Source organism: Chlorella variabilis (genome assembly GCF_000147415.1).
Source record: "Chlorella variabilis unplaced genomic scaffold CHLNCscaffold_13, whole genome shotgun sequence".
NCBI classification, from domain to species: Eukaryota; Viridiplantae; Chlorophyta; class Trebouxiophyceae; order Chlorellales; family Chlorellaceae; genus Chlorella; species Chlorella variabilis.
The window spans coordinates 613,867-633,709 of NW_005435075.1; the positions used below are offsets into that span (position 1 = coordinate 613,867).

Genomic DNA, 19,843 nt, shown 5'->3' on the forward strand with positions numbered 1-19,843 from the left:
CTTGCCTCATCTTTGTTGTTGTTCTACTTTATTTTCAGGTGTACAGCTTTTACGCACCATTACTTCGTTTTGTATCATCCATAACGCGTTAAACTGGGCAGACATAAAACCAAGGGAGCCGGTGAGGAACCGCCCTCCCTCCACGGCTTCTTATGACTATGTCCATCCACGACTAGAGAGCGGGATGCACGCTAACCGAACTGTCAAGCGCAGTTCATGCATGGCGCCGGGCAGGCCTCCTGTTACACAACTGTACAAGGCGCAAGCAAAATACAGGCTTTGCCCATGCATGTATGTATTGCTAGGTGAATCGTGTTGGTCTTGCTGCACAAAATGAACAAACAAGCTTGGCATGGCAACGGAGCCCCAAGGAGGCCGCCGTGAAGACCCGGTCTCACTCCCCACCAAAGCGGTTAAGAAGATCCAATACCACACCATTAGTCCACCCAAAACCATCGACAACTTCATACTCGCCGCCACCTTCAGTCAGATGCACACACACACAAGCCAAGTTACGACCAGCCAGGTGGGATGCGACACCCAATGCAAGGCACCACCACGAGCGTCATAGATTCCTGTCCAGCAGCAAAGCCTAATGGGCGGCGTTGGAATCGCCCCCAGACATCAACCATACCTCCAGGAACACCTAAAGTTTCCACATTAAACTTTTCAAACATGCGCCCAGTGTCCTCCCAAGTAGCCAAGACGGTCCCCAGGTAGCTGGCAGTCAACTGCAGGGCAGCAAAAGCAGCCAACTGAAGTTGAGCATTGTAGCAAGATAGTCCCTGACCAGAAGTTCCTGACAAGAAGTACCTGGCGCGATAAGACAGCTCCCAACTCCCCGCCAAACTTGTCTGCCCCATCTATCAGCATGGAGGTTATAGGTGGCCACACGTTGGGCCAGTCCCACTGTTGCCTGCACAGTGAATCACACGACGCTAATGCTGGACAAGTAATTCTCGATGAAACATGGCTTCCAGCTGGCAGTTGCACTCACCCCGACTCTGTCAGCGACACGGCAACGCCCCCAACCCCGATCAGGCCAGATGCATTGAGAGCCTGCAGGGCAGCCTGGGCCTGGCCGCAAAAAAAAGGAGACGTTTAATGTGTGGCATGGATCCAGAGTGCCAACCAGGCTGAAACAGACAGGCTGTGCGTACAACCAACCCAGCTGCGGCCGCTTGCCTGCTCGCTGCCAGGGCCGGCAGCACCAGCAAACAGCGGTATAAAATTTGACGCAAAGATTGCTTTGTTATATTCAACTTTGCACAAAAGTTCAACTGCAGATGCAGGCAGTTGAGACAAAAGTTCAACTGCAGATGCAGGCAGCAGAGGTGCCGCAGCGACATGAGCAAGGCAACTCTTACAGCTGCATCGCAGGAAATCGAAAGGCTGCTGCGCCTGCTCACCCTGCCCCGTGGGAGCAGACGTCCCGGCAGCGGTGCCTTCGCCCTGCTGTGGGTTGCAGATCAGGTCGTGCCACTGGGCGGTGCTGTTGTTCCAGAACAGGGTGTTCAGTGCATCGCGTCTGCATAGGGGTGAAGACTAGTTTCGAGGTGGGCACGGCTCTGTGTCGATGGCGGATTGTCCTGTCGTCCCCACCATGTTGTGCCAGCACCCGCCCCCACCTGTCCATTGCCAGCTGACGGAACTGCTGCTCCACCTCGCTGCACCCCAGCTCAGCAGCGAAGTCGGCAATGTTGGCTTCCATCTGCAGGAGGAAGCCATTCAGGTCTGCAGGAGGGCAGGAGGGCAGGGCAAGCTGGGGGCGTTCAGTCGCCCTCTCTCTCAGCCACCTCCACCCATCTGGCAACTTTCCAGTAGGTACGCACCCGCTGGGAGAATGCTTGTGGTACGCACGGTGGCCAAACTTCTGCCATCTCGGAACCAGCGGGTGGAGAAGTCCCATCCTGCGGGACAAGGATTGGAGTAGAGTTGTGGCCATGTTTCCGCCTTCTCATGTGGTCGAGCAGTGCACGACAGGCGGAGACGCAGGCAGCTGGCCGCACCAGACTCGGCCCCAGAAGCCAGGTCCTGGTACAATTGGCGCACAGCGGGGTCGTCGGGGCTGTCAGGGTTAAGGCCTGCCTGGCGCACCGTCTCCACATCCTCACTGTAGCCACAAGTGGCTCCAGATTAGGCAATGCATTGTTCGAGCTTTCCGGCACCAGCAACCCGTGTGGGCTGTCACAAATGGCAGCTGAAAAGCAGACATGCGCACATGTAGCTCTCCGGGCGGGGCTGCTGCCAGTTCGCAAAGTAGCGGGACACGTTGTACTGCTTGCCATCACCAGCCACGGCCACGACCTGCAGAGGCAGCAAGAGCAGTGTTGCATGGCTGGAATGAAGGATGCAAGGCCGGGTGGTGCAGCCTGGCAGGCAGCAGGGTCTGGCCTGCTTTGGGGGGGATGTCCAAAAGGCATGCTCTCGCAGTAGGGCCGGCATCGCGTCGCTGCACAGGAGAAGAGCAAAGTGAGGCGGGGTGCAGCGTCAACTGAGAGCTAAAAATGGCTGGGACACCCACGGCAGCGAGGACAAACCTGAGCAGGGCTCTGTTGCCGGTGGCTTCCCACACAATTCGGACCATCTCGCTGAACAGAGGGGGTTGTGACCTGTTCAAGTAGTATGTTCTGATGCCTGCATTCGAGTCGGGCAGGCGCACAGGGGATGGACCGCGCTGGCGTGCAATACGGTTGCTCGCCGTTGGGGATATTCTCACCATTGGGTATATGGCCATAATTGCGCATGAGGTCGATGAAGTTGCCCACTATGTCCTGCACACAAGAGCGGCGGTGGACTGAGAGGCTGGGGCACAAGACAATGGAGAGGCTGCTTGGGGACAGGATCCTGGCAGCTGGCAGCATGCATCTCGTGCCTGAGCCAGGGTGGTGAGATTGGAGGCGATGAGGCCCTTGAGCACCCAGAACGAGTCCCAGTAGTAGATCTATGTAATCGTGTGTGAGGGGGGGCGGCGGCGCACGCGCAGGCAAGCAGGAGGCACTGCAGGTTGTTGATGTTAACAATGTTGCTGATCATTATGTCACGTCATGTGCAGGCGTCGGCGTCCCTTGGGACAAGACATGCACACAGCACCAGCAAGTTGCTCTTGCTCATGACCCACCCACCTCCCTGAAGCGCGCGCCAGGCACGACAAAGGGGTTAGGCACCGGTAGCATCGTGTACAGCTCGGGGTTCTGGGACACCTCGGGCGACAGCTGCCTCGCCAACCTGCCCCAGATCTGCGGAGCAAGAAGCGAGGTCTGATTGTCAAGGCAAGGGAGGCCAGCAGGCACTCAGAGGCAAAGCTCCATGGCTCCTCGCCCTCCCTGCAGCCTGCCGCTGCCTGCACCCGGCCCGGCCAGCCCGCTGCCTGCTGCCAGCCCACCTCGTAGAGAGCGTATGCCCAGTCGCGGATCTGGGGGTCTGCACGGCGCAGCGAAGGCACATATGGTAGGAACACCAACTCCGCTGCCACAAGCCGCTGCACACATCTCCGGGATGACGCGGATCGGGCAGAGCAGCTGTTTTTCAATGGACCACGCAGCTCACGTCAAACCATTCGGGCGGTGGCTGCTCGGTGAAGTTGGTTGCAGTGGGAACCAGTTCACTGCCCGGAGGGCTTAGCCACTGCAATGCTTGGGGAACCCATGTCTAAGATGGATCATTGGATCCCATTGCCGACAGCAGGCGGCACACCATCACCTGCTGTACAAAGTCGAACAGCGTCTGGTTCCTGGCCTGCGCATCGTTTGGCAGTTGGATCTGGTTGAATGCGGCGGCAACCTCCGCTGGCGGCGCTTTCAGGGGCATGTCGACTATAGTCTTGGAGTCTTGGAAAACGCGAGCCGTGTCAACTTCCTGAAGTGGCATACAGAACACACAAATGGTTGTGTTTGCTCCTGGTTGTGTTTGCCGATTTGTGAAAGATTTGTAGTTGTACCTGCACAACTACAAGTGCAGGTGCACCTTGACGGGCACCGCAAAGCTGCACCCACCTTGACGGGGCACCTTGATGGCACCGCTGTACCCACCTTGACCAGCGTATCCAGCAGCGCGGGCGAAGTGACGCCATTGGGGCTCCTGGGGTTCTGGTATGCGTCCCGAGGCGGCAGCGGGGTGCAGGCGGCGTCCTGGGCCCTCGCTGCAGGCACCAGGCATGTGGGCTGTCTTGGTGTAGGACCAGAGCTGCAGTGCTGGCTGTCCAAGGTGGGGATGCTCACCGGCCGGCACAACCGCCGCCGCTGCCACCAGCAGCAGCCAGAGCGCCTTCATTGTCCTAGGTGCACCGCTGTCAAAGAGACTCGGAAACAAAACAGACAATGTGAGCAAGGCCTGCAGCCCTCTGGGGCAGCCGCGCGCGCTGTGTGCACGCTTCGGGCGCATGACATGGATGGCTACGTCGCAGCGCCGCTTCAGTATCGAGCACCAACCCCCACCCCCACCCCTCCCTCTACAGATGCATATTACACAAGGGGGCTGACAGGAGCTTCGGGACATTCAGAGTGCATGTGCAGTCAGTACGCTGTTCATCAGGCAAACATTCAGTGCGTGTGCAGTATGCTGTTCAACAGGCAAACATTCAGAGCTCAAGTAGGAACAAAACTAAGCGGGCTGGACATAAGCCCTGTAAGAAAAAAGGCAATTCAAGCAAATGTGGACGAGCGGAGAAGCGACAGATCCCCTGAACAATGTGTGGGGGGCGGGTGCAATGTACACCTTCTTGGCACGCTGCAACCAACTCGATTGTCTCACTCACTCAATTTCCTCCACTCCGGCACCCTCCCCCACGTCTGCACTGCTGGCGGCGCCGCCCCCGGCTGCCGACCTGCCACCGATGCCGGCAGCCGTCTCCAGCTCCTGAAGCTCAGCCAAGATGCGAGTGTAATCATCAGCTGCCTCCTGCAACCACAGCAGCAAAGGGGTCGGCAGGGCAACCATTAAAAGCGGGAAACCGGGTTACGATAGGTCTTAAATGCTTAATTCACCGCTTAGCACCGGTGAGCGAAGCACCACAGGAGATGCAGGGCTCGTGTGCAGCTTTGTCTCTCAGATACCCAGCATCAATGGGCACGACTAACATTAACCAGCACACCTGCAGCTCCTTGCGCTTCTCAACGACTTCAAACTCGTAGTTGCCTACCATGCCGTCCACGCTCTCCAGCACCTGCTCGTGGCTGGACCTGCAGCGCATGGACAGGCATGGAGAGGCGCATGGTCAGGCACAGGAAACCGGCCGGATCAGACGGGCCAGACAACGTCTGATTGCCCATGCAACACAGGCTTTTGAGGGCAACAGTTGGTCATGTGGGTCCTGCAGCGGGGGAGCCGATGAGGCCTCACATCTTCTCGTCAGTGCTTTGCGTCCACTCGCCAATGGCACCCTCATACTCGGCTGCACACAAGCATGTGGGGAGGGGCACGGCTGTGTGTGGGGGGGCACGGCTGTGGGGCGAGGGACGAGAAGGCAGCGGGAATTGCTTGCCAGCCACTGTACAGCACTAGCCTGACAAAGGTGCGAGCCGGCCACTCGCCTTTCAGCCCTGCATCCTGATTCAGTAGGCAGGACGGCGCCTGCCCGCCCTTCCGCAGGCCCTGTTCTAGCGCAGCCGCCATTTCTTCATTGCTAATTTCGCCCGTCATCAGCTGCGGCATGGCTCCTGCACACAGGTGGCCCCCCAAACGCAGCATGGCGGCGCAGAACTTTTCGTGCGGCCTTCCCGGTCTCCTGAGCCTGCTCAGACCCCACACGGCAATGCGCATGCTGCAGCTTCTTCATAACTGCTTCATAGCCACCAAAATCGTCATACGATGAGAGCGCCTTGTGCTGCTGCAGTTCGGGCGGCGGCGCCGCCGGCGGACCACTCTCTGCCGCCGCCTTCTGCGCCTCCTCCTTGGCGGCTCGGAGCGGCGGGCAAGATCGCCCGCTGATGGGCAGCTGTCGAGGGAGGCAAGAAACAGGCGGGGGTGAGCAAGCCGAAAGGGCTGAGAGTCCGTCCGCAGAGCGGTCTCCCCCAGCCCACCCCTGCTCCCGATAGCGATATCTGCTCCCGAGCATGTCAGTGACCACGCACCTGCCGCCGCGAGAGGGGGGCCGCCCAGGGTGCCGACGGTGGGGCCACGCTAAGCTTGCAGAGATAGGCCATCAGGTCGAGGATTAGCTTGATCAACGACGATGGTGACTTTCGAGCGTTTCTGGCATGTGATGCGCGCAAGGAAGCGCCACCATGCGCGGCAGACCATGCGCGGCAGAAAGCTGCCACCCTCGTTGGATGTTCCTACGGCCCGACGGTTGTGAGGCTCAGGGATCACCCAAAGAAACAGGTAACATTGGGCATTCTGAAGCGACAGGCTCTGTACAGCATTGGTGTAGCAAAATCGGGAGCGGACCGCACAACTGTGTGGTGGCGCAGGTCCGCCGCCCTCCCGCACCAGGCTTGAGCGTCACTAGTAGAAGTATGCCTCCTCCTCCTCGTGCCCCTCGTGAGTCCGCTGGGCCTCATGCAGCAGCTCTCGCTCCGGCGCCACCTCCGCCGCGTCTGTACCCTCCTCTTCTCGCAGCTGCTGTGCCAGTACCGTCCCCGTGTGCTGCTGCTGCTGCTGCTCTTGCTGCTGCTCTTGCTGCTGCTGCTCTTGCTGCTGCTGCTCTTGCTGCTGCTGCTGCTGCTGCTCACCAGCCGGCGCCGCCTCCTCCCCCCCATCCTCACCAGTCCCAATGCCACTTGCCCGCAGCATGCCAATCATCTCCTGCACCATGCGTGGGATCCGCCATGACATGACAACACGGCGGCAAGCCCCACAGCATTCTACCTTCCACCACCCAAAAGCCTTGCACCACAAGCGCCGCGCCAGTTCTGCACCTGGTAGCTGGCCACGGTGCCGCCGGCTGAGGCTTTAAGCGCCTCATCAATGCGCCCCAGGTTCAGCTTGCTCTCCCGAGTGAACTGCAAAAGGGAGGCATCAGCACAGTGATGCGCCTAGCCGAACAGGCAGGTGGGCAGGCAAACTCGTGGAAATACCTTGTTCTTAAGATGGCGGCGCTGCCTGCCAGGGAAGAGGTGGGAGATGAGAGTGAAGTCGGTGCCAAACTGGCTCAGAGCCTGCAGCGGACAGGAGGGATGGCATGTTGGGGTAGGCAGGCAGCGCCGGCAGCCGCGCAAACTGGGAGCTTAAGCGTGGGTGAGCGTGGGCTTGCGTGGCAGCGCAGCCGCAACCACCCGCTGCGGCACATGCTCGTGAAATTGAGCCCGTCCGGCACTGGGGATCTTGGGCACAGGTTGTGAGCTTGCCTTGTAGAACAGCTCGGTATCCTCGGGGGTCCAGCGCTCGTTGGACAGCTTGTTCATGTAGGTCAGGCTGTTCAGCTTGGGCGCATCCTCTGCAGGCGGCGGGCAGATGGTGGCAAAGGGTGGGGCATTAGGCAACATGCCTCCCAGACATGCAAATCAGCCCAGCCATCCGTCCCCTTGCTCACCCGTCACCACACGAGTGAACGGCTGCGCCTCCTGCGCCTGAACTGTCAGTGAGGCGGTGTTCACCACGATGCGGCCGTCAATAACTTTCACCTGCAGCAAGGGAGCAAATTGTCAGCTTGCACTGCAGCTGTGGAAAAGACCCAGATAATGCTGCCTGCAACAAAGTCGCCTAGGTGGCAGGACAGGAAACAGGCAAAAAAAGCAGACCACAAGTGACGAGCGCACACCTGGGGTGCCAACATGCTGCCACCAGCAGGTGGGGTTGCGCCAGCAGCCGCTGCTGCTGCCGCTTCCTGCTGCCGCCTTGCAATGGCGGCTGCCAGGGGTCCTCCCTCGGCAGCGCCTTCTGCTGCACCCGCCGGTGCCACAGCTGCCTGCTGGTCCTGCTGCCCCACCTCGTCCTGCTGCCCCTCCTCCTCCTGCTTCCGTCGCTTTTCTTCCTCGTTCTTGCGACGGTCACGGGAGGTTGCACAGCTGCAGTGCAGGTACCAGCAATGATCAGATGAAGCAATAGGAAGCCTAATGCCTGAGACAGCATAGTGAAACGGCGGCCAACACTCCAGCCCACCTTTCTGCTGTTGCTCTTTGCTGCATATCTCAGTGGTGCTCACCGAATGATTTGTTTGAGGGACATTACGTTGGGGTCGATGGGGATGTCGCTGGCAGCTACCACAATCTGCAACAGAGCAGCATCTTCCCCCTTTCATAGTAAGTAAGTGTTAACTTAGGAACAAGAGTGGCTTCCGTGAAAAAACAGTACTGTGGCAGGAAGACTGGTGGCAGCAAACAGGTTGGTGCCTTGCTCACCTGCCGATCACTGGCTGCTGCCTCTCCATCCTCGTCCTCAGCCTCAAGCTGCTCAATAATCTGCTGTTGCCTTCCTCGCCCCCGCCCCACTTTGGCCTGCTTGGCCTGTGGCTGCTGCTTGCGTGACACTCGACCACTTGCGCGCTTGCGCGCGGCACGGCGTCGCGCCACGGCAGCCATGGTCTCGTCATCCGTGTCTGTTGATACGTCATCTTCAGAAAGGGCACCATCAGCCGCCGCTGCCGCTGCTGCTGCAGCAGCCAGAGCCGCCACAGCGTCCTGTCCTTTTCTGGAGCCCCGAGCCCGGTTCTGCCGCCGCTTGGCTGTGGCAGCTCCAGGCTGGCGGTCCTCCTGCTCCGCTCCTGCCGCGGCAGCAGCTGCCGCCTTGGAGCGCAGCGCCCGCCGTGGCTGCTGTTTCTGGAGCCGCCTATGCTGCCACTGCTCCTCAGCATCCTCAGTCGCCTCGCTGTCACTCCTCTGCGGCGGTGGCCCCTCTTCAGGCTCTGGCTGCTTGCGAGGGCGGCCCCGCTTTCTGACTGGGCGGGCGCCTTGCTGTTGCTCTGCCTGCCCTTCATGCTGCTGCTGCTCTATCGCGATTTCGGTGGCATCTGCCACAGCTGCCGCTGCGGCTCCGGCGGTGGCGGCAGCTGTTGCTGCTGCCTTTGCAGCATTGGGGAGACGACTCTGCCGCTTGGGCACGGTGGGCTGCACATGGTCGCCTGCAGTGTGGCTGATGTTGAGTCCTGCCCCGCGCTGCCCGTCTGCTGCCGCTTCCCCTCCTGTGCTGGCCTGCTGCGGCGGCGCCACCACCATGCGTCCTGCAAATGGCAGCCCTGCAGCCGCAGCTGCAGCGCGTGCCGCTGCTTCTGCCTTGGTGGGGCGCCCTCGCTTACGCATGCCCTTGGGCACAGTCTTCGCTGCTGCTGCTGCCACCTTCTTCAGCGCTGCCTGCTCGACAGCCGCCTGAAACGAGACAGGCTGGCCCTCTTCCTCCCGCTGCTGAATCTCCGCGGATGCTGCTGCCGCGGCCGCCACAGCCTGCTTTGCCGCAGCAACAGCTGCCGCGGCAGCTCCAGCATCTGGCACTGCAGGCCCCTTGCGCCGGGCGCTGGCTTGGCCAGTGGCAGCCCCAGGAGGCCTGGCGTGTACAACTGCCTGGCTGGCTTGCGTGGGGGCCAGACGTGCATGTCCGTCGAGCGACAGTGCTGCCCCTACCTCTGCAGGAACACCCGGTGCTTGCTTTCCTTGCTGGCTGTTGCGCAGTGCGGCTGCTGCTTGCGTGGGTGCCGCGGTTGATGTAACAACGGCGTCGTTCTGCTGCTGCTGCAGCGCTGGCTGTGGCGCGGCCTGCTGCTGCCACTCTGCGCACAGAAGGCATAACAGAAGGCAGACAGGGAGTTGTTGTGAAAATGGCAAGCAAAGCATCTCAGCCGGCATACGCTTGGGCGCACTCAACATAATCGGCTCAGCTGCAGCAGGTTGCAAACGACTGCAAGCCACCCCTTCTCCAGATCCGAACCTGCGGGCGGTGGCGCTGCCCCCGCTGTGGACAAGGCCTGCTGCTGGCTGGGCCGGCGCTTCTGCGAGACATTGGGAACATTGTGGAAGCGCCTTCAGCCAACAGCCTGGTTGGGCAGCAGGCCACCTCAAGCAGACAACAGCGGACTGTCGTCGTGCCGCCGTCGCCCATCAGTGCCTGCGTGCTGCTGCTGCCCACATGCGGCATGCACACCCAGGCCGAATACGTCAGCGCAAGAGCCCAGGGCAGCGCAAAACGTGCGCACACACATTCAGGCGAGGCACAAACTTGGCGCTCTTGGCCGCGGGCTCTTTTGCCGTGCCCGGCTTGCCGAGTTTGTCGAGCTTTGACAGGTCGAAATTCATGCTTGTTGCGAGCTCTGCGCGCCGAGTTTGCTAGCCAGGGGCTCGGGCCTTGGGAAGGCGGCGGGTAACCGAGGGGAGCATGGGGAGGCAAAATGCAGGGCTGCAAATCAAGCTGACCGACCAGCAGAAGTACAGAGCAGAAGTACGGCCCGCTGGCGGCTGGTGTTCACCGGCAGGTGTCCACCTCTGGCCTGTGATCATCGCATTGCCAGTAATGGGTCTGGGATGGTGTTACTAACCCAGCCGTGTGGGGGACTTGAAATTGGGTATGAAAGCTGAGCTGGCCGCCCCGCCTCTGCCTACCGCTCAACAACCTACGGCTCAACAAGAGCAGCGAGTGCAATGCAAAAAGCAGCATTTTTGAATGATTCTACTCGCTGAGCGCCGGCGCGGGCGCCAGCTCAGCCGCAAAAAGCTTGCTGTAGGCGGTCAGCGTCTTGACATCCTCAGCGGGAACCAGAGCGTCCAGCGCTGCAGGAGGGCACGGCAGGGGAAATGCGGGCAAGGCATGCCATCAGGTGCCGCCCTGGGGGCGCCGCCTACACCAAACCGAGAAGCACTGGCAGGCATGCTGAAGGGCGGTCTGCTGCACACGCGACCTTGGCAAGCGGTCTGCTGCACACGCGACCTTGGCAAGCGGTCTGCTGCACACGCGACCTTGGCAATGCCGGCACAATCCGGGGAATGATGCACCACACGAGATGGAGCCTCTGCTCCTGGCCTGCGCGCCTGCGCGCGTCCCGCCGCCACCAGACGCACCTGAGGGGCCGGTGTTGGCCAGCAGGCCGCCAACCACAGCAGCCGCCGCGGCCAGCGCTGCCACACCCGCAATGAAGATGGTCGCCTGGTTGCCAGCAGAAGTCGTGTCCGCGGTGCTGCCCGCCACATACACCTTGGGCTCCACCGCAAACACGTTGGTCTGCCCCGCGGAGTCACTCTCCGTGAAGCCCAGCGCCTGCAAGCAAGCGGAGGGAGGCGGCACCTCAGAGGCAGGCACGGCAGGCACTTGAGGGCTGCATTGCAGTTGGGGTCTGCGAGGAGCTGGTTGATGATCTGTGCTGCACCCTGCTACGCTGCTCCTGCCCCTGCTGCCGTCGCAGGAACTGACCGCGCGCTTATTGCTGGTGAAGTCCAGCTTCTGCTCCTCGTTGTCTGCCGCCGCCAAGCAGCGCTGCAAGCGGCGGCTGCCGCGCGCCGCGCGCCGCTGCTGTTGGCTGGCGAAGGCCGCGGGGCGAGTGGCCTGCAGGGGTCACCGGGACGCACTCGTGCTTAGCAGGCGCTTGGCAGGCGCCTTTCTGAGGCACATGCGGCTGGCTGTGTGGGGACCTCACCACGGAGCTGCTCACTGCGGAGGCCATTTCTGCGGGATGGCGGCAGGTGGGATGAACGGGCAAAGGGGAGACAAGGGGAGTGGCGGGGCGGCGTGGGCGCTGATGGGCTGAGCTGCCCATGCTGCAGCCCATGCGAGTGCACACATCCCGCTATTAAGCGACATTCTTTGAAGCAACGAACGCATTTCCGATCGCCAGCAGTCACGCAGCCGTGGGCCTTTCAGGGGGCCATGGCCACTAGCGGTGCAGTGCCTCTTGCTGCAGAGCTGCTGCGCAGTTCAGCAGGGCAGCCTCGTCATGCTCGCGCATTTGTGACTCCGGGACTGGGACTGCGAAGGGCAGTAGCGCAACCAGGGCCACTGCCGCCGCGCCGTCGGTCGCAGCGCCGCCCACGCCCCGTGCTCGCCAGCAGCACCAGCAGCAGCGGCCAGGTCACCGCTGCCGCGCCTGACTTGGTGCCAGAAGTGAGGGCCATTCTGTTCGACATGGTGAGTTTCGATGCTGTGGGTCGATGGGGCGAACACAAAAAAACACTGCTGTTATGCAAGCCGTCTGTTCCCTTGCCATTGCTCATCTGTCCCTCGCCTCCCTTCCCTGCAGGATGGGGTGCTCTGCGACAGCGAGGAGATTTCGCGGGAGGCGGCGTGCGAAGTCATGAAGGAGCTGTACGGGCTGGAGGTGGAGCCCAGCGAGTTCATAGAATACACTGGCACTGGCGAAGCCAACTTCCTAGGTGTGCGGCGGGAGCAGTAGGGGCATTGCCACCAGCCTGATGTGAAAAGAGATGCTGACGCCATGCGCCCAACTTACGCAGGCGGCGTGGCACGCAAGTATGGCGCCCCGTTTGAGGTTGAATCGTGCAAGGCCAAGTTCTTTGAGATCTACATGCGGTATGCGCAAAAAACATCCATTGCGCATGCGGGCGCTCGTTCCCTGGTGGAGGCCTGCCGCGCTGCGGGCCTGAAGACTGCCGTGGCATCCAGCGCCGACCGAGTGAAGGTGCAGGCGGCCATGCCCTCAGCGAAGTAGCAGTCATTGAGGCAATGCAGGCGGTTTGCTCTGCCCGCTGCTCTTCATCTGCTCCCCTCCCGCCATCCCCGCCTGGCACCAGGTGGATGCTAATCTGGCCGCGTCCGACATCCCTCTGGATTTATTTGATGCCATCGTGTCGGCAGATGCCTTTCAGAACTTGAAGCCCTCGCCAGGTTCACAGCCACTGTTGGGCGTGCCGGCAGCAGATCGTCGCCCTTCCCTGGCTGCCTATACTGCATGATTGAATGCTGCTTTTGGCACCCCCAGGTTCCCCTTCATTTCCCGTGCAGACATTTTCTTGGCAGCTGCTGCTCAGTTGGGCGTGGACCCTGCCAACTGTGTCGTTATTGAGGATGCGGTCGCCGGCGTCCAGGCAGCACGTGCAGCAGGTGGCCTGGGCTGTGTGGCAGAAGCAAGCGATTCTGCGGCTGGTGGCACTTTGCGCTCTGCTGCGCTCCATCTTGCCCTCCACCTTTCTCTTGCACTCTGGCTTGCATTATGCTGCAGGGATGCGTGTCATCGGCGTTTCGACTACCCTCACGCCAGCGGTCATGCAGTCGGCGGCGCCAGACTGGATTCAAGCTGATGTGCTGGGCATCACTGTGGCAGACATCCAAGGGCTGAAGCTGTCGCTGGACCAGCAGCAGCTGCAGCGGCAGGTGCCAGCATGAAGGTTGCCGGGGCCCGCAGCTTTTCTCCTGGATTGCTTCATTCATCAAGAACGCTAGCCTGTCAGTTTGCACGTCAACCACCATGTCTTCTTTGCCCTGTAACACCAGCCCCGCCCCTGCTCGGCTAATGCAGGGCAGCGAGGCGGCGGGCGCCAGACCATCAGGTGGCACCGTTGCCTCGCCTAGCAATCGCGGCTGGATGGAGGGAGTCGTCTACTTGCCAGCCGGCTATCGCACTACGAGGAGGGACCTGTTGAAGAGTGCCTCCCTTGGAGGGGCGTTTGCTTCGCTTTACGTTGGCATCTCACGTGCCCAGGTGTGCCACAACAGGAGTAAGGTTGACAGTGCTGTCCTGGGCTGCTGCCGGTCGCGCCTCAGCAGCAGCAGCAACAGCGGGTCCACTCGGCTGCCCTCTGCAGCATGACCCAGCAGTTCGGCATTTTTTGCTGCAATACCACATTCCTGCGCTGGTTCAGCTCGCAATTATTGCCTATGTCGCATCTGGCTGGCAATACTTCCGCAAGGTTGGCAATGCTGTCCAGGATCGCGCCTTCCTAGCCTCCTCACCTTCCCTGCTGGTTCAGCAGGGAAGGCAGCAGCCTTTTCTTGTCCTTTTCCCGCTGATTGTGCCTCAACTCGACAGGTCGCACCCCACCCTCCTTTCTGTAGAGTCTGTCATATGCCAGCCCCAAAGCGCTGCTGAATGCGCTATTCCCCCCAGCCCAGCCACCACCGATGGAGGACATTGGTGGCTCCAGAGTAGCGGCCTTCAAGCGCTACATCGCAGGTACTGAGCCACACTGGTGGGGAGTTGGCCTAGAAGGAAGAAGACTGAACCGCAGGACCCAGCCACGCGTAGCCTGTCCACCCAACCCTCCACTTCGCGCTTGCTGCAGACCTGGAGAAGCGGGGCGGCGGGCAAGTCGTGCCAGAGTTTCCAGCTGGAGTGGATTGGTTCAACTGCGCGCCTTTGCGGCTAGATCGAGAGCTGCGAGGCAAAATTCTCGTCCTCGACTTTTTTACGTACTGCTGCATCAACTGCATGCATGTGCTGCCTGAACTGGCGTCTCTTGAGCGCAAGTACCCGTTGAACTTGGCCGTTGTGGGCGTGCACAGTGCCAAGTTTGACAACGAGAAAGATTCTGATGCCATCCGAAGCGCAGGTGTGTGAGAGCCACCCTCATATGCTGGAAGAGCTTACTTTGGGGCAACTGATGTGGACTCGCCCGCCCACACACATTGCCGTGTCCCATGTGTGTACTGCAGTGTTACGGTATGAGGTGGAGCATCCGGTGGTGAATGACTCGGGCATGACGCTGTGGCGGGGACTGGGCGTCTCGAGCTGGCCCACGCTGGCGGTGGTCAGCCCACAGGGCAAGCTAATCGCCATGCTGTCTGGCGAGGGCCACAAGCAAGACGTTGACGACATTGTGGCAGCAGCAATCGAGGTGAGCTGCTGTTCGCTGCGTCTTGTCATTCACGCTGAGGATTTTGTCGTCCATTCTGTGCTCCCCTGTCCAGGGTGCCCGCCCTGCCACTCTCCCCCTGCCCCTCCCCACACCTCCTCGACCCCGTCCCTCCCCCTTGCAGCACTATGGCAGGCAGGGCTTGTTGGATGCCACGCCGCTGCCGCTGGCGCTGGAGCGGGAGAAGGACCCGCGCCTGGCCGCCTCGCCGCTGCGCTTCCCAGGTGCGTGTGCTCCCAGGTCGTGCGTGTGCTTTAAACCACCTTTCAGTGACCGGTTTCCTGGTCGGTGCTGCCCTAGGAAGTCAAGCCCGCGAGTCCCCTGGCGGTTTGGCTTTTGTCATTCCGCCAGCTCGCTCCGCTCGCAGCTGGAATTCTGCCAGTCTGGTGGTCACCGCCAAGTTTCAGAAACCTCTGCCCCCGCCCCTTTTGCTGCCGCAGGCAAGGCGGTCAGCGACCGTGCTGGTCGGCTCTTCATCTCGGATTCGAACAACAATCGCATTGTGGTGTGTGACGAGAATGGCCGCTTCCTGGAGGCGATTGGGTGTGGTGCACCCGGGCTGGTGGACGGCAGTTATGAGGACGCTGCCTTTTTCCGCCCCCAGGGCATAGCCTACAGTGCCAAGGTACCAGCTGGTCAGAGCAGCCCTTTTCAGTGCACGGCTTGTTGCCAATTTCATCCCGCCACACCCTCGCTTCTGACGCTTGCTGTGCATGCCTCTTGCCCCCCAAAAACCTGTTTTGCCCCGCAGCGAGACTGCCTGTATGTTGCCGACACCGAGAGCCACGCCCTGAGACAGGTGGACCTCCAGAAACAGACTGTCTTCACGCTGGCAGGTGCGCCTGCGCTGCGCCAAGTTGAGCAGGATTGCTATGCCTTTTTGGAAGGTGGCCGCCTGCATGTTGGTTGCTTTCCTTTTCGCAGCCATTTCCATACCTCTGGAGCCACTCCACCTGGTCCCCTTCAGGTAACGGAGCAAAAGGCAGTGACTACCGTGGTGGTGGGTCTGGTGCCTCACAGCTTATGAACTCGCCATGGGACGTGGTGCTGGACAGGTGGGTGGTGACCAGTGACAAGCTGTAAATGAAAGTGGTGGCTACAGGCCCCGCCTCTGGCACAGCTGTTCAGGTGCCTGGCGCAACCATGATCCTGGAACTGGTGGCTGACTGCCTGCGCTGCAGCACGGAGCGATACGTTTATGTGGCCATGGCGGGTTTGCACCAGATCTGGCGTTTCGACACAAGCACAGGTATCGCCTCCTCTTTCAGTGGCACTGGATTTGAGCGTTTTCAGAATGGGCCCAGTGCACTGACCACCGCCTGGGCACAGCCCAGCGGCCTGTCCCTGGCCCCTACCGGCGATGCGCTGTTTGTGGCAGGTGCGTGAGATAGCAGGCACACTTCTGCTGCTGCTATTACTGCGATGGAAAAGAAATGCACACCTCCCCACTTTCATCAAGGCGTTGCCATGCTTTTTGCACCCTGCTGCAGACTCGGAGAGCAGTACGGTGCGGCGGCTGGACCTGGGCAGTGGTGGCAGCCAGGCCTGTGTGGGCGGCGACGCCCTATTTGCCGAAAACTTATTCAGGAAAGGTTAAAAAACTGCTGTGGAATGGTTAAAAAAACTGCTGTGCTCGCCGTCCCCCAGAGTGCGCCACTCTGCGTGTTACTCTGCTCTGCAGGTTTGGGGACAAGGATGGAACCGGCAGCGATGCGCTGCTGCAGCACCCCCTGGCTGTGCTCGCAGCCCCAAGCGGCAAAGTGTATGTGGCAGACTCGTACAACCATCGCCTAAAGGAGCTGGACCCTGCCACCAACACCATCCGCACACTGGCTGGCAGCGGCGCCGCCGGATACCGTGACGGCGTTGGCACAACGGCGCAATTGTCGGAGCCCGCCGGTTTGGCAGCTGGGCCCGATGGTGAGCAGGCCCGATGCCCCTGATGTCATTGATGTCATCAGCAATGCTGCGGCGACATGATGGCTGTTGGCCATATGGGACCATCTGGGCAGCAGGTGCATTCCCCCTCGTGCAGGATGCTGGGCAGAGCTAAGCTGCACTGCCTGCCAATATCTGCAGGCACCGTCATCATCTGTGACACCAACAACTCGCTGATTAGGACGTACGACCCACGGACACAGCGCCTCACCACACTGGCTCTGAAGGGCGTGCCGCCACCCCGCCGCTCCCCTCAAGGGCCCCCTGCGGGCGACGCCAGCCCGTCAGCAGACCCGCCACCGGGGGCGGTGCTGGTGCAGGCCCCCAGCGCCGTGACGGCTGCCTCTGGCGAGGTGCGGCTGAGTATTCGACTTCCGCCAGGCTATCACTTGACGCCTGGAGCCAACAGCAATTTTTCGGCGGTCGTGCTGGGTGGCGGCGGCGGCGTGCAGCTACGGCCGCCAGCCGGCATCCTGACTGAGGATGCCAGCGGCAGCGCTGCCATCGCGGCCATCCGATTCAGCAGGCAGGCGGGCAGTGGCGGCAGTGGCCTGCTGCTGCGGATCGTTGCAAAGTTGTACTTCTGCCAATTGGGGGATGTTTGTCTATTCCAGGAGCTCTGTTTCGATGTGCCACTGGCAGATGCATCTGGGGCGTCACCAGTTGATGTGCCTCTAAGCTTTGCGCTGTCGGCGCAGGCCCCTGTGGTTGCCCTGCCCGGCTTGTGATGCCGTTTGTGCCCCGTGTTCACACCCGCTTTCGCATTCCAGTGCATTGTTACAACACATTTGCTACTGCTAATAAAATAAGACACTGTTCCGCCCCCCGGGCGGTGGGCGGGCGCCAGCTCAGCGCGGTCCCCGCACAGCGGCCCTACGTAGATCGACGCTGGTCTGTGCGCCTCTACCCAGTTGCAGTTTTTTCCAGCCCCCTACCAGCTGTTTCTGTTGCTCGCGTTGGCTCTCCACCGCTTGAGACGCTTACACGCCACAGCTCGTCCTTTGCTGTTTAATTGCAAAGTAGGGCACCATGAGGCTCCTATGAGGCTGCAACGGCCTCGCCAGTGGCGGGCCGCGGGTAGCTGCTCGCAGCAGGTGGCCTGCAGAGCCATGCTGCTGTTCCTGCTGCTGCTACTGCTGGCAGGTACGTGTCGCACGCAGGGAGGTTGTCACTGCATGACCGCCATGCGGCAGCTTCCCCTTCTCCCCGGCTGCCTGTATCGGGACGCGGCCTCCTCCAGCGCCTCTCTGCGCTCTGGTTGCAACATGCAGGCCTCGACGTAGTAGCGGCGGCGGTGGGGGCACAGCCAAGGGTCGCTGCCGCCACCACATCTGCGGCGCCGCTGAACCACTGGGCGCAGCGCGCAAAAGTGATGCCTGGCCGAGTGCTCGTGCAGTTCAGGCAAACCCCTGCCGCCGCTCGAATCGCCATGGCGCAGGCGCGTAGCCCATTGGCTGGTCTCCGCCTGCACCGCCTGGTGGGCAAGCGGCAAGGGGTGCCAGGCCGTGGCAGCGGCGCCCTCGTCGCAGCTGCCGCCGCAGCCAACAGTGGCACGGCCAGCGCCAGCGTGCCGGCTGACAGTGTGATGCTGTTCAACATCACTGACGGCAGCAGTGTGGAGGAGAAGGTGGCACAGCTGCTGAACCACGCAGGTGCGCACCATGGGGTTGCTGGGGGCGGGGCCTGCATGCGTCCAGGCCCTGTCGTCTGCCTGCTCCTACGTATCTCTGCGGTTGCTGCCGCAGAGGTTGCCATGGTGCAACCCGACTACGTGCGGTACTTGGCGGTTGCTCCCCCGCCTCCACCAACCGCCTGGGTCCCCAGCGGCGTCGGCCGCGCGATGGTGCCCAACGACGTTTTCTTTGGCACCTACTCGTCACACTGGCATCTGAGCCAGATTTCGGCACCAGTGGCCTGGGACACCACCACTGGCTCAAAGCAGGTGCACACGATGCCTGCGGTACCACATTGTTGCCGCTGCCACGGCTGATCGGCAGGCACCTGCCAGGCTGCTGGCAAATGCTTCTGCATGCATTCCCTGCTGCCGCTCCTCCCAACTTCAGATTTGTTGGGTGGCTGGCTGCTGCAGGTGGGCGTGTGTATGGTTGACACCGGCGCCCGCGTCACGCACCAGGACCTGGCAGGCAACATCGCCAGCGCCTGGAACAGGTGTGCTGCTTGGGAGGCACGGCTGGCAGCGTGCGTGTCTTGGTGGATTGCAGCCAGCCCCCTCTCCCCGCCAACGTTGCACGTATCACACCTCCTGGTAACCTTGCCAGCCATGCATCCTGCTGTCCCAATGCTTCGGCTGCAGGGCCGGAAGCCCAGCCAACGACACCCTGCTTTACCATAATGTTTCGGGTGCGCCATTGGTGCGGCCGTCACTGCCCTTGGCGGTGTTGGCAGTGTATCGGCGTGTGCTTGTGGGTCAAAATGCCGAGGCCGCTGTGCCACTTCTCTGCTGCGATGTTCTTGCAGACCACCACGGGCATGGCACTCACACAGCCGGGATTGTGGGCGCAGTGGGCAACAACTTGGTTGGTGTCACCGGTGTTGCCTGGAATGTGAGTGGCAATGTGGGCTGGCACGATGTGCCGGTTTATTTGATATGCCGGTGGTCTGAAGTTTGGCACGTTCAACTGATGAGGAAGCTTGTTCAACCAAGTGAGGACCCCTGCCCCTGCTTGCATCTGCAGGTGTCCCTGCGGATCTGCAAGGCCGCATCGTACAACACCTATTGGGGTTTCTTTTTTGCCACCTCAGATGTGCTCGATTGCTACACACTGTGCAAACAGGCGGGCGTGCGGGTGGTCAGTGCCAGTTACGGCGGCTACTACGTTGATGCCCTGGAGGAGGCCGCCATTGCCGACCTGCAGCAAGCGGGCATCCTGTTTGTGGCAGCCGCAGGGAATGGTGAGCCTTCCAGCGGGAGGCCCATTCCCTGGCTCTGTGGCTGCCGCCGACTGTATGGCAGGCGGTTTGCTGGTCTGCTCTTCCCGTGCTGCCTCGAGGCTTTATGCGTGCCGTCCAGCTTGCAGCAACCACTCTTCTGCCAATCTATGCAGATGGCTGGGACAACGACGCCCTGGACGCAGACATCCAGTCCAACCCTGCCAGCTACGGACTGGACAACATCCTGTCGGGTGAGGAAGGGTGTTGTTTGAGGTTTGTTGCACGTGGCACATACCGGGTTGCCGCCCAGCCCACCACCTGCCCCATTCGCCCGCCCGCACTAAAGGTCA

The 19,843-nt window shown here is 61.2% G+C and overlaps 5 protein-coding genes across 5 annotated transcripts in view; 2 read left to right on the forward strand and 3 right to left on the reverse strand.

Moving 5' to 3' along the window:
- Positions 1-394: 394 nt before the first annotated feature.
- On the reverse strand, positions 395-3,421 carry CHLNCDRAFT_24474 (hypothetical protein; the record flags this gene model as incomplete). Its single annotated transcript, XM_005846696.1, has 13 exons — positions 395-480; positions 635-731; positions 814-916; positions 998-1,059; positions 1,168-1,247; positions 1,410-1,528; positions 1,629-1,734; positions 1,833-1,999; positions 2,222-2,452; positions 2,541-2,637; positions 2,815-2,944; positions 3,126-3,239; positions 3,386-3,421. Coding segments are annotated over 13 exons (1,428 nt in total), but the record flags the coding sequence as incomplete, so codon positions are not given.
- Positions 3,422-6,444: 3,023 nt separating this feature from the next.
- Positions 6,445-10,163, reverse strand: CHLNCDRAFT_135238 (hypothetical protein; the record flags this gene model as incomplete). Its single annotated transcript, XM_005846697.1, has 11 exons — positions 6,445-6,744; positions 6,858-6,941; positions 7,017-7,097; positions 7,227-7,375; positions 7,472-7,562; positions 7,700-7,946; positions 8,084-8,148; positions 8,280-9,317; positions 9,495-9,640; positions 9,799-9,859; positions 10,068-10,163. 11 exons carry the CDS (start codon positions 10,161-10,163, stop codon positions 6,445-6,447), a joined length of 2,358 nt encoding a protein of 785 aa, XP_005846759.1.
- A 370-nt stretch (positions 10,164-10,533) lies between these two features.
- Positions 10,534-11,521, reverse strand: CHLNCDRAFT_135239 (expressed protein; the record flags this gene model as incomplete). Its single annotated transcript, XM_005846698.1, has 4 exons — positions 10,534-10,634; positions 10,923-11,118; positions 11,272-11,403; positions 11,495-11,521. 4 exons carry the CDS (start codon positions 11,519-11,521, stop codon positions 10,534-10,536), a joined length of 456 nt encoding a protein of 151 aa, XP_005846760.1.
- A 139-nt stretch (positions 11,522-11,660) lies between these two features.
- Positions 11,661-17,413, forward strand: CHLNCDRAFT_31604 (hypothetical protein). The gene is made up of 18 exons (XM_005846556.1): positions 11,661-11,982; positions 12,095-12,227; positions 12,309-12,493; positions 12,606-12,699; positions 12,817-12,915; positions 13,034-13,154; positions 13,354-13,513; positions 13,867-13,984; positions 14,094-14,360; positions 14,464-14,645; positions 14,788-14,893; positions 15,104-15,288; positions 15,415-15,499; positions 15,631-15,704; positions 15,852-16,041; positions 16,154-16,255; positions 16,311-16,583; positions 16,743-17,413. Exons 1-18 carry the CDS (start codon positions 11,725-11,727, stop codon positions 17,327-17,329), a joined length of 3,219 nt encoding a protein of 1,072 aa, XP_005846618.1. The 5' UTR covers positions 11,661-11,724; the 3' UTR covers positions 17,330-17,413.
- Positions 17,414-18,030: 617 nt separating this feature from the next.
- Positions 18,031-19,843, forward strand: part of CHLNCDRAFT_135242 (hypothetical protein) — a gene marked incomplete at both ends in the record, with an annotated part of 2,960 nt that continues 1,147 nt past the window's right edge. Inside the window, 7 exons of the mRNA XM_005846557.1 lie at positions 18,031-18,253; positions 18,347-18,543; positions 18,691-18,770; positions 18,916-18,962; positions 19,080-19,165; positions 19,298-19,514; positions 19,667-19,744. Coding sequence (XP_005846619.1) covers positions 18,031-18,253; positions 18,347-18,543; positions 18,691-18,770; positions 18,916-18,962; positions 19,080-19,165; positions 19,298-19,514; positions 19,667-19,744 — 928 coding nt within the window. The remainder of the gene's footprint in view (positions 18,254-18,346; positions 18,544-18,690; positions 18,771-18,915; positions 18,963-19,079; positions 19,166-19,297; positions 19,515-19,666; positions 19,745-19,843) is intronic.

What these genes read in the sequence shown, in the direction of transcription:
- CHLNCDRAFT_31604 (XM_005846556.1), top strand. Translation starts at nt 11,725, where the DNA reads ATGGCCACTAGCGGTGCAGTGCCTCTTGCTGCAGAGCTGCTGCGCAGT. An exon ending in GAACTTGAAGCCCTCGCCAG is followed by an intron (nt 12,700 to 12,816) that starts GTTCACAGCCAC and finishes TTTCCCGTGCAG; the next exon opens with ACATTTTCTTGGCAGCTGCT. An exon ending in GCATAGCCTACAGTGCCAAG is followed by an intron (nt 15,289 to 15,414) that starts GTACCAGCTGGT and finishes TTTGCCCCGCAG; the next exon opens with CGAGACTGCCTGTATGTTGC.